This window comes from Erythrolamprus reginae, chromosome 3, assembly GCF_031021105.1.
Source record: "Erythrolamprus reginae isolate rEryReg1 chromosome 3, rEryReg1.hap1, whole genome shotgun sequence".
In the NCBI taxonomy this organism is placed as follows: domain Eukaryota; kingdom Metazoa; phylum Chordata; class Lepidosauria; order Squamata; family Dipsadidae; genus Erythrolamprus; species Erythrolamprus reginae.
Window position 1 is genome coordinate 209105138 of NC_091952.1, and position 13107 is coordinate 209118244.

Below are 13107 nucleotides of genomic sequence, written 5' to 3' on the forward strand. Positions count from 1 at the left end.
TTTTCTTTTGCACTCTATCCTACACCCTCATCCCAATTTATTTATTTATTTTTTTGTACATCTGGGTGGAGCTTTTTCAGAAACTAGCATAGCTTTAAAAGAATACATAGAAAAGCATAAGTATACATTAAGGATTCATCAAATTAGAGTTCTCCTAAAGACAAACCAGAGACATTGTGAGCAATTAGGAGTCAGTGTGTATAATATAAATAAGGAACAATTAAATAGTTGAGAAAACATGTTTTCACCAAAGTTGTGAAATATGGGTGTTCCTAACTGCATTACAGTAAACTTCTTTTTAAAAAGAAATGTTCAGGTGTAGCCAAGAAGAAATGCATTGGGGGCAAAAGTATTTAGTTAGACACCAATTGTGCAAATTTTCCCACTTAAAAAGATGAGAGAGCCTGAAATTGACATGATAGGTAGACCTCAACCATGTGAGACAACATGAGAAAATACATCCAAAAAAGCACATTGTCTGATTTTTAATGAATTTATTTCCAAATTATGGTGGGAAATAAGTATTTGGTCAATAACAAAACTTCATCTCTATACTTTGTTATATATCCTTTGTTGGCAATGATAGAGGTCAAACATAAGTCCTCACATGGTTGGCACACACTTGCTGGTATGTTGGCCCATTCCTCCATGCAGATCTCCCCAAGAGCAGTGATGTTTTGGGTCTGTCGCTGGGCAACACAGACTTTCAACTCCCTCCAAAAGTTTTTTATAAGGTTGAGATCTGGAGACTGACTAGGCCACTCCAGGACCTTAAAATGCTTCTTACGAAGCCACACCTTCATTGCCCTGGCGGTGTATTTGGGATCAATGTCATGCTGAAAGATCCAGCCACGTTTCATCTTCAGTGGTCTTGCTGATGGAAGGTGGTTTGCACTCAAAATCTCACAATACCTGGCCCCATTTATTCTTTCATGTGCACGGATCAGTTGTCCTGGTCCCTTTGCAGAGAAACCGCCCCAAAACATGATGTTGCCACCCCTATGCTTCACAGTAGGTATAATGTTCTTTGGATGCAACTCAGCATTCTTTCTCCTCCAAACAGAATGAGTTGTGTTTCTATCAAACAATTCTACTTTGGTTTCATCTGACCATATGACATTCTCCCAATATACTCTTCTGGATCATCCAAATGCTCTCTAGCAAACTTCAGACGGGCCCAGACATGTACTGGCTTAAGCAGGGGGACACGTCTGGCACTGCAGAATCTTGAGTCCCTGGCGGCGTAGTGTGTTACTGATAGTAGCCTTTGTAACGTTGGTCCCAGCTCTCTGCAGATCATTCACTAGGTTCCCCCATGTGTGTCTGGGATTTTTTCTCACTTTTCTTGTGATCATTTTGACCCCACGGGATGAGATCTTGTGTGTAGTCCCAAATCAAGGGAGATTATCAGTGGTCTTGTATGTCTTCCATTTTCTACTTATTGCTCCCAGAGTTGATTTCTTCACACCAAGCTGCTTGCCTATTGCAGATTCAGTCTTCCCAGCCTGGTGCAGGGCTACAATTTTGTTTCTGGTGTTCTTCGACAGCTCTTTGGTCTTCAACATAGTGGAGTTTGGAGTGCGACTGTTTGAGGTTGTGGACAGGTGACTTTTATATTGATAACAGAAATCTTGCTTGTTTGTAGGTGACCAAATACTTATTTTCCACCATAATTTGCAAAGAAATTCATTAAAAATCAAACAATGTGATTTTCTGGATGTGTTTTCTCATGTTGTCTCTCATGGTTGAGGTCTACCTGTGATATTAATTACAGGCCTCTATCTTTTTAAGTGGGAGAACTTGCACAATTGGTGTCTGACTAAATACTTTCCCCCCACTGTATGTATGTGAAATGTAAAATGGGTTAGTTTACCCATGAAAGCAAGCATTATTAAAAAAATAATGACCAATGTGATGTCAATAGTATATCCAAATCTCTTTTTGTATAAATAATAATATTACTGCTTGCATTTTGAAGAAATATTTATTCAGTATTTATTTTGCCATCAGCATTCTGCAAATAATATTAACTGACAGTGGCTTGGTATTGTGTTCTTATTTCAGCTCCTTATCAAAAATTTCACAGCAAAGAATTGGTCACAGTTTACTCCTAGGTTTCTGAGAGGTTTTCTAATTGATTATTCAACCTTCTTTCCCCTAATTGTGTGACTGATATTACATTAGTTATATTGTTAGATGAAATGATCATAACCAAAAACTGGGAAGAGAGGGAGGAACACACCATTTGCTTCACCATAATTTATCACACTGTAAAAAGAGACAGTGGGAGATTTGCACTTTCAGACTTACAAGATTTTGTTAACATAAACAAAAAGCAAAGTAGTATTAGCTCATCTAGATTTGTTTCCTCTCTGGTTTATTTCGTACAGCAGATACTCATAGGTCATTAAAGCTGTTTATATTTTACTTGTATATAGAAGAGTAAAATGAGAAAATATTTTTATCTCATAATAGCAGCAATTTTATAATTAAATTTGTCTCTCTGTGTATAGTCTAAAGTTTAAAAAATGAATTATATTTCTTGATTATCTTATCCCCTTTCAGCTAGAAGTGCTGATTTCTCTTTGTAAGATAAATGATATCTTCTCTGCTGCATAATTATGTTATCATTTTTATCTTGTATCTTTATTGTCAGATTCAATTAACTTTGATGTTTACATACTTAGTTCTTTTTTACACAAATTTGAATTTTAAAATATTTGAAGAGTTGTATATTATAAGGTGCAAAAACCAGTAGATTTTTGCAGTGCTAATAAACACTGGCAATATGTTTTATATTCCCTTGAGGCAGATTTATCTAAGCTCATAAAACGTTAATTAGAATACAGAATAACAGAGTTGGAAAGACCTTGGAGGTCTTCTAGTCTGGCCTCCTGCTTAGGCAGGAAACCCTACACCACTTCAGACAAATGGTTATCCAACATTTTCTTTAAAACTTCCAGTGTTGGTCTATTCACAACTTCTGGAGGCATATTGTTCCACTGATTAATTGTTCTAGCTGTCAGGGAATTTCTCCTTAGTTCCAAGTTGTTTGTCCCCTGGATTAATTTCCACCCATTGCTTCTTGTTCTACCCTCAGGTGCTTTGGAAAGTAGCTTGATTCCCTATTTGTGGCAGCCCCTGAGATATTTGAACACTCCCCTAGTCCTTCTTTTCATGAAACTAGATACACTCTGTTCCTGCAACCGTTCTTCATATGTTTTAACCTCCAGTCCCCTAATTATCTTTGTTGTTCTTCTCTGCACTCTTTCTAGAGTCTCAACATCTTTTCTACAGGTTCTGAATCTCTTTCTCCCCTTCCCTTCCTCATCTACTGTAAATGATTGGAGAAAATGATTGTGCAGCCAGAAGAGCATAAAAGTTTTCCTGTACCATCAATAGTTAGTGGAGTGAGAATACACTGCCAACCAGTAATTCTGAAGCTCAAGGATCTTTAGTGGGAGTGACAGAAAGCACTCATGTTCAATTCTATTCCTGCCTTCATAAGAGGCAGCTGGTGAAATCCTTCAAGACAAAGATGATTATACATTGGGTAGGATGGCCCCTTATGTACCTTAAAGCTGTGGCAAATCATAAGTCACGAAGAAAAAGTCTCTGACAAGAAGATAGATAAATTGAATGCTATGTCAAATAATAGATATCAGATCGGGAAAAGGTATTGTGTACAAATTTATAAAAGCACTGGAAATAATAAACCAGTAAATAACCAAGATAGCTAAGAAAATTAACAGTTATGAACCTCAAATTGCATACTATAGGCAGACTCTCTAATTTCACTGAAATCAGAAATATTTTGACCAATCCATCAAGGAAGAGACTACAGGGAATCAGTCAACACCTGATAAAGAAGAAACAGTGCAGTTCTGGGGGCAGCTAACCCAAAGAAATTCAACAATAGTGCATTATGGATAAAGGAAGTAAATGGAGGGCAGGGAGAGCTGAAATGTAACACTTGTATTAACAGCAGAAATTGTGTGGAAAAGGGCAAGGAAGATCAAGAATTGGTCAGCACCAATAGTGGGTTCCAAAATCCTTTACTACTAGTTTGCGCACGTGCGCAATGCTTCTGCGCATGTGCAGAAGCATTCCAGATGTTTGGATGGAGCCTCCTGCCACCAGAGCTACCCGTTTCTAAGAACTGGGCCAAACCAGGAGCAACCCACCACATGAAGATGAACTGCACGGTTTTTGGTTGAAATATCTGACTGGTCTATGCCCACAATTGCTAAGGAATTTAGTAACATATTGCAAAAAGGTGAAATTGAAGATTGGTTAACATCAGGTAAAACCTACCTGATAATGAAAGATACAACCAAAGAAGTAGCACTAAGCAATTACAGGCGAATTACTTGCTTACCAACAGAAGCCATGGTGGCACAGTGGTTAGAATACACTACTGTATTTATTTATTTATTTATTCATTCATTCATTCATTCGATTTTAATGCTGCCCTTCTCCTTAGACTCAGGGCGGCTTACAACATATTCAGGGGTGGGCAGCAGGCAGGAGAGGGTGGAACGCAATTCCACCAGTGGAAATTCATTTATTTATTTATTTATTGGATTTGTATGCCGCCCCTCTCTGAGGACTCGGGGTGGCTCACAACATAAATGAAACTGTGTGCCCAGCTCCAGCTGACCACCAGCACTGGCAGGAGTTGCAGGGGGGCCATTTCCTCCCCCATTTTTTCTCAACAACTGATTGGCACCCCTTCACCTAGCTACCCAGCCTGAGGCAGGGAGTGACCCAGGAAGGAGAGCGCGGGAAACGTGAAGCAAATTGTCACCACAGAGAGCGACACTGGTGTCATTGTAAGTTGAGGACTTAACAGTTCACTTGAACGATGATCGTTCAAGTCACTTGCACCTGGTCACATGGCTGGCAAGCCACTCCTACGTGACCATCAAGCCACACCCACAGTGTGGCAGTAAAAATTTTGGCTACCCATTATTGCACATATTAGCAATAGCACTTTTTAACAGAGTCAGCATATTGCCCCCACAATCTGGGTCCTCATTTTACCTACTTCGGAAGGATGGAAGACTGAGTCAACCTTGAGCCAGTTATGAGATTTGAACCACTGACCTATAGATCTACAGTAAGCTTCAGTGGCCTGCAGTACAGCACTCTACCTGATGCACCACCCCAGCTACTTCTGCTAATTGACTGCTGTCTGTCTGTAGTTTGGCAATTTGAATCTCAACAGACTTGAGGTTGATTCATCATTCCGTCCTTACAACATGGGTAAAATGAATACCCAGATTGTTAGGGGCAATATGCTGACTCTATAAACCTCTTAGAGAGGATCAAAAAGCATTGTGAAGTAGAATATAAGTATAAGTGCTATTGCTGAGTGCCCTTTGCATCTGAGCGGGGGGGGGGGACCACTCCAAAAGCACTAGAGGATGAGATAATTTTGGAAAATTGGAAGAAGGAAGACTTCTTTGTAGTTTTGATAGATTAAAAAAGGCATTTGACCGCTTATCACATTACTAGATAAGTATTTGTTTATTATTTATTTATAATAGAATTTATATGCTGCCCCTCTACGAAGACTCTGAAGTGATGATAATATGATAATATCGGGAATCCGTAGAAACATCAGCATCTTTGTGAATGGCACAATGAAAGACATAATTGCTGATCAGAGCTGATAGACTGGGAAAGGTTAACAGGAGCAAGAGAATAATTTTTCATTAACACCCTCACTATTTGTTATTGCATTAATTCCTGGATCTACAATAAAGAACAGAAGGGAGGTCCTGGCTATGAGATATTTGTAACATCAGTCAGACAATTCCACTTCATTTACTGTACGTGAATAATATGAAGATGAATAGATAATATATAATCTGAAATAGAATTTCTTCTCAACATTGTTTAGACATAGAGTAAGATTGCAACTGAGTTTGGTCTTGATCAATGTGCACCCACACCATTAACAAGAGAAAAATATTGAAAACCGAAGGAGTCAAGATGTGCTACGGAAATATCAAGACTCTAGATGAAGATACAAATACCCTGGGCAAAATCAAGCAGACTGATATCACAGAAAAGGTTAGTAGTGGACACATCAGAAAAATGAAATCTTAAAATCTAAACTCAATTGCAGAAATACCATCGAGATGATTAACATCTGGACAACTCCAGTCATTAGATATGCAGCTGAAAAGTGGATTGGACTCAAGCAGAAATAAAAGCACTGGATAGGAGGATCAGAAGAATAATGACAGTGAATCAAGTACTTCATCCACGCAACCAAAGACCATAGATGGGCACAAGAACACCAAACAGTTGAAGAAGAAGTGAAAAGAGCACTTGAAGAATACCCTTCATTATCTGAAGGACAGTGAAGAGGAGGCCCTAAAGCTATTGTGCCATGAAGGCTTACTGAATATTAAAGAGGCTACATTGGGCTATGAGAAACACCAATGAAGAATAAAAAAGAGACATAGCAAACAAAGTGTTACATGGCAAGTAACTAAACTAGCTGCCATGCAGATAATGACAAGACCTGGCAATGACTAAGAGCAGCAAAGGAGGAAAGAAATAATTCTGTCTGCATTAAAAGAGCCTTACAAACACATGCATACAAAGCCTAGCATTGAGAAGACGGTGACAGGAAATGCCTTCTCTGCAAAGAAACTGAGGAAATACCTAGTTGGACCAACTAATTAGCTGCTGCAAGAGATTGACTACAAAAAATATCATGACAAAGTAACAACAAAGGTGCATTGGAATAACTCCAAGAAATACTGTTTGCCAGCAAATAAGAAATACATAGAAAGGAATAGGAGATGAAAAAAAGGGATTTTCTTATCTTTATTTACTCTGAAACTTTAAACTGCAAACAGAAAAGCATCTGCCACATGATACTCCAGACCTAGTAATTGTTGATAAGACCAAAAAAAAGTCTGGATATTGGACATGGTGGTACCTAGTAACAGCAGAAAAGAAGAGAAAGAACTGGAGAAAAATCACAAAGTATAAAGATATGTAAATAGAAGTGAAATGATTGTAGCAAAAAAGGATTTAGTACCAATAGTAAAAAAGCACCTTGAGTATAATTCTAAAACATCTGGAACACCACTTGAACACCATTGGCATTATGACAAACGCACATCAGTTAATTGCAAAAGGAAACCTTACTTGAAACACTTTACAGTGATCCCCCGATCATTGCGAGGGTTCCGTTCCAGGACCCCTAGCAATGATCGGGTTTTCGCGAAGTAGCGCTGCAGAAGTAAAAACACCATCTGCGCATGCGCAGATGGTGTTTTTACTCCCGCAGCGCTAGCGAGGAGCCGAAGATTGGGGTTCCTGTTTTAAAACGTCGCCGCCGGCATGGGCGGCTTGCCAGCTCCCCCCCGGACCCCCAACCCGGGTTTGGGGGGCTGCTAGGAAGCCGCCCATGCCGGCGGCGACGTTTTAAAACAGCCGCGCGGCTTTCCAATGAGTCCCGAAGACAAACGTCAAACTTCCGCGTTTGTCTTCGGGACTCATTGGAAAGCCGCGCGGCTGTTTTAAAACGTCGCCGCCGGCATGGGCGGCTTGCCAGCACCCCCCCGGACCCCCAACCCGGGTTTGGGGGGCTGCTAGGAAGCCGCCCATGCCGGCGGCGACGTTTTAAAACAGCCGCGCGGCTTTCCAATGAGTCCCGAAGACAAACGTCAAACTTCCGCGTTTGTCTTCGGGACTCATTGGAAAGCCGCGCGGCTGTTTTAAAACGTCGCCGCCGGCATGGGCGGCTTGCCAGCACCCCCCCCCGAACCCGGGTGAGCAGCGAGTGAACGGCGGGTGGCCGGGCGAGCGGCAAAGGGCGGGCGAGCGGGTGCTGGGGAGGGCTTCTCGCCCTCCCGCCAGCAAGAGGGGGAGCGAACGGCGTGGGCAGGCTGCGGACAAGCCGTTCACTCGGGCCGCTTCCCAGCTGAGTACTCAGCTGGGAAGCGGCCCGAGCGAAGCGGCAGCAGCGAGGAGTTTGCGTGGGCGGTGGGGAAACTCCTCGCTGATGCCCGCCAAGAGGGGGAAGACCTAGGGAAGCCGCCCAGCAGCTGATCTGCCCGGCGCCATCTACGCATGCGTGCCCATAGAAAAAAAGGGCACGCATGCGCAGATGGTGTTTTGACTTCCGGGTTCAAAAATCGCAAATTAGCCTGTTCGCAATGGTCGGGAACGCAATAACCGGGGGATCACTGTATATCCTGTGGTGCTACTTTCAATATTATTAAACAATAACATCTGCTTATCCCAGGTCCTTGGGAAGGGTTTGGTAGGTGGATACAAATACCAAAAGCAATCTAAACATTTATGTAAAAACTTTCCAAATGCAAATTTCACAAAACATCAGTAGACTATTTGGGATACCACATCTCAAACAAAGGCATAGAGATGTACCCATCCAAGGTGAAGCCTGTGCTTCTTAGGGTTTGCAAACTTCTACCGACAGCTCATTCCAGCTTTTGCTGAAGTTGCCTTGCCCCTAACTAAACTTGGCTGACTGTGTGGCCAATCGTAGAAATCCATATACCTATATATCATCATATTAATTATTAATTTCTAGGTATAACATTATGTGTCACTGAGTAAGTGAATTCGTTATTTAATAAAAGGCAAAATTAATGTGGATCACAAAAACAAAGATCAAAACATCAAACCAGAAGTTTTAGAAGAGGGCTTTCTGAACTGTAATGTATACATTTAGTGATAGAATTATTGTATGATAGGAGTTGCCTGCATAAGAAAATTTTGGATGGTTCAGAATGGAAAAAAATAGAAGAAAGTCAATTTTGGTGGAGTATGGAAGGGTTAGGGGCCATCCGAATCTTAATTGCATTGAGGGAGTAGTAACTATGGCTGTATTAATATTCCACATTCTTTTCACAATCTGCTTTATAATCCTCTCAGATTATATTTTAGCATTGTAAAACCATCCTACTGATTTTTAAAAACCATGCTTCATCATTTTACAGCAACTTTGCCTTGAGTGGCAACAATATGAATTTTATTATGGAATAGCAGCAGAAGCTAAAGCAAATGTATAGGATTAAATTCCTCATTTGAATTCTTGCTTTAGGAGGAAGCAAATGAATACTGTTCCTGGTATTTTGCATTAATAATTTGTCTGCAGTTATGCAATCTGAATCAGAAGTGCCTTTTTATGTTTATAAATCTTTAACCAAAGAATGGGTTGTGTGTAAAATCGCTCTAATCTCATGATATGGACAGACAAGGGGATAATGTTTCAAAGGCAATTGCTGTTAAATTTCATGAATACTGTAGAACTGGGGAAAAGTTCTCTACGAAAAATCATTGAATTTGTACAGAATAAATTGCTTTGTTCTGTTTGGTGATGGACAGTATTAGAATCTTTATCAAGTATCACAGCTCTTTCAAGAAAGCCTAGTTAAATGAACATTTCTTAATACCGTGTTTTTTAATCATTCATGATTAATTTTATTTGTATACACTGGGTCAAAATGCCTTGATCAAAATTGAGAAGCAGATTCCGTTTTCATTACAAGGTTAATAAGTATTTAAAAGGTTATTATCATTTAACAACTTGATGAATGACAAATGTAAACTAGTCAATAGCAGTATCCTATACCAAAATTGTCACCTTTGAAAGAATCACATAAAGGCTAATTTAAATCCCATCTAAGCATATTTATTGCAACTTCATCCTCAAGGCATCATTCCATAATCAAGCATACTAATTTATTTTCCTTTTTCTCTCTTTTCTTCCGGTAAAAATGCATACTAATCTCTATATACAGTGGTACCTCGTCTTATGAACTTAATTGATTCAGGGAGGAGGTTCACAAGGTGAAAAGTTCATAAGACGAAACTATGTTTCCTATAGGAAGCAATGTAAAACTGCTTAATGCATGCAAACCAAAAAAAATCGCAAGAACGGCACTTCGCTGGGCGCTGCCGCCCGGCTGTCACCTTTTGAAACAGCCGGGCGCTTCTTGGCGTTCTCCTGAACACCGAACCCGGAAGTTAGGCAAAAGTTTGGGTTCAGCGTTCGGATTCAGGAGAACGCCGAGAAGCGCCGCCACCCGGCTGTCACCTTTGCAGAAGAGCGTGGAGCTGTCAGCCGGTCAGGAGGCTCAAACGGAGGTGGGGAATCCCAATAGGGAATTCCAGGGGCGGAGCTTTGATGTCATGGAGATGTCCTTCCTGGCCGGTCGAAACGTGGACTCCAGGAAGGACGTCTTCGTGACGTCAAAGCTCCACCCCTGGAATTCCCTACTGGGATTCCCCACCTCCATTTGAGCTTCCCGACCGGCCGACAGCTCCACGGCTCTTCTGCAAAGGTAACAGCCGGGCGGCGGCACTTCTCGGCGTTCTCTCGAACGCCGAACCCGAACTTTTGCCGAACTTCCGGATTCGGCATTCACGGCGGCAGGTTCGTAAGGCGAAAAAAGTTTGTAAGAAGAGGCAAAAAAATTCCGAACCCCGGGTTTGTATCTCGAAAAGTTCGTATGATGAGGGATTCGTATCACGAGGTACTACTGTAGTTGCAAACAAAGCTGATGCAAATTCAGAATGTGATTACTTACTGATATAGCATGAATCTGCACATTCATCATCATATATTGCAGTGTTTCCCAACCTTGGCAACTTAAAGATATTTGGACTTCAACTCGAATGCTAGCTGGGGAATTCTGGGAATTGAAGTCCAAATATCTTCAAATTGCCAAGGTTGGAAAACACTGATATATTGTATGCAGAGTTATACCCTTCTTGAATATTCAATGTGTGTATCTTTTATATAAATGATAATCTGTAGAAAGTAAAAAATACGCTGTTTTTTATGCCAGATAGTCTACATGGGCTGGACTGAGGAACGGGAACAAGATTCTCTTCAGGACCGAATGTACACACCAAAGTTTCTTGCACTAAGGGGTTCTTCACTTTATAAATTTTTAGCACCTCCAGTAAGTACCATTCGGTATCTAGCTTTATAATTAAATGTACAGGTCTATGTTGATTTGGAGGCTTTGAATGAAATTCAGGGATTTTCATTCAATTTTGTATCAGGAAAAAATTATGAAAGGATGACAGAGAAAAAATAATGTGAAAAGTCAATAATGGTAACCGTAATGATTTATACATACAACTTTAATGAAAAACTGATCTGAAAATAGATCCTACTCGTTTTATTTATATTCATAAATTTAAAAAAGTCTTCCCCCTATTGCAGTTCTTCCATTTTCATCAGGACCAACTTTAAAATAGTTCTCCTTCTATGTACAATTTTCACGAATAGTACATTCAAAGCCAGAAATAATTCACATTAGATAGCTTTAAAAAATCACCACTGTTTTTTCTATAAATCATAGCATGTTTTCTTACCATCCTCTTGCATATGCAGCTGTAGGTGGATTTGTGGAGTTGCTTTTCAAAATTGAATGGAAAATAAGTGTAATTAGTTTTTGTGTACATTTCTATTCAAGGTTACAACATGGGATTGGACCCGAGCTGAAAGAACATTTTCTGTATATGAGATCATGTACAAAATATTCAAGGTACGAAGAATAAAAATAATTTTCATTTACATAATTAAAAAGAATAGCATGGATCATGGTAAAATACCCTTAGTTCAGGGGAAGGAGGGTTCTATAGCTAGTTTTGAGCACTCTGCCATTGTAATGGCATGTGGGAATGATTTTGGGAGACTAGGGGAAGATCCATAGGCCAGACAATCATCATGCAAGAACTATTTCAGCCCATAAAAGAAAAGGGGACCTGGGAAGCATTTCAGAAGTGATCCACTTCTGGAGAATAAGAAGGAGGGGGAAATATTTTCAGACTTGCAAGATCCTGTTAATGTAACTTTACAATAAAGACAGAGCTAGTATTCATACTTGATGCTTCTTGTCTAGTCTACCTCGAAGGACTAATGGCCATGAGTAATAACAAAAAAAACAAAGCAAACCTTTTACTCCTTTATTTTTATCCTAAGGCAGAGATCTTCAAACTTTAAGACTTATGGACTTCAACTCCCAGAATTCTCCAGCCAGCTATTCTATGGAGAATTCTCGCGGTTGAAGTTCACAAGTGGTCAAATTCGAGAACTCCTGTCCTAAGGTTACAAAAGTCAGGACAGTAGGTAGCTCATTTCTACATACCATCCAACCCCTTTGTTCTCAAGGCTATCAAATCAGTAGTTTTTTAATTATCTGGTCAGAGGTGGCTTTTCATATTAATAATATTCAAAAGTATCATACAGGTAGTCCTTGACCACAATTAACCCAAAAATTTCCATTTTTGGCTTAATTGTTAATTGTTGGCTTAAGACAGTTCCGTGAGTGTTATCCCATTTCATGACCTTTCTTGTCTAAGTTGTTAAGTGAATCACTGCAATTTTTAAGTTAGTAACACAGTTGTTTTGCTTGTCTGAAGTTCACAAACAATTATCGTATGACCCAGGGAGATTACAACTATCATAAATGAATGCCAGTTGCCAAGTGCCCAAATTTTGATTATGTGATCAGGAGGATGCTGAAACAATTATAAGTGTGAATAAGTTATTTTTCTGTGCCATTGTAACTTTGAACAGCCATTAAATGAATGGTTGTCAGTTGATGACTACTTATAGAAGGGTTGTCAAACTCGTGATGACATGTTATCATGTCATGTATCATAATTTTTTCCCCTTTGCTAAAATGGGAATGGGCATGACCAGCATGTGATGCCTCCGGCCTGTGGACTTCAAGTTTGACACACCTGACTGTGAAGTTCAAATGACTTATAGTGTTAGTGAAAAAAGTTTTAATAGTATCAACTGTGAAGTTCAACTATTCTTATTTGATATTTTGCCATCTGTGCTTTTGCATTTTGTAAAAACATAATAAACTAGAATTTAACTACACTGTTAAATGTACAGACGTATATCAAGCAAATAAATAATAGTAATTTATTTGGAGGATATTAAACTATTAGCCAGAATTTATGTGTATGTACGCAAGAGTACTTCCATATACAATATTTCTGGAATTGTTTATGCTGAAGTACAACTATGCTTCACAATATAGCATATTTTAGGAGTATTTTTTTGGAGTACAAGACACACCTTAGTTT

The 13107-nt window shown here is 39.7% G+C and overlaps 1 protein-coding gene across 1 annotated transcript in view; it reads left to right on the forward strand.

Moving 5' to 3' along the window:
• Positions 1-13107, forward strand: part of SNTG1 (syntrophin gamma 1) — a 272233-nt gene that overhangs the window by 220858 nt on the left and 38268 nt on the right. The window contains exons 14-15 of the mRNA XM_070749155.1: positions 10845-10961; positions 11481-11552. Coding sequence (XP_070605256.1) covers positions 10845-10961; positions 11481-11552 — 189 coding nt within the window. The remainder of the gene's footprint in view (positions 1-10844; positions 10962-11480; positions 11553-13107) is intronic.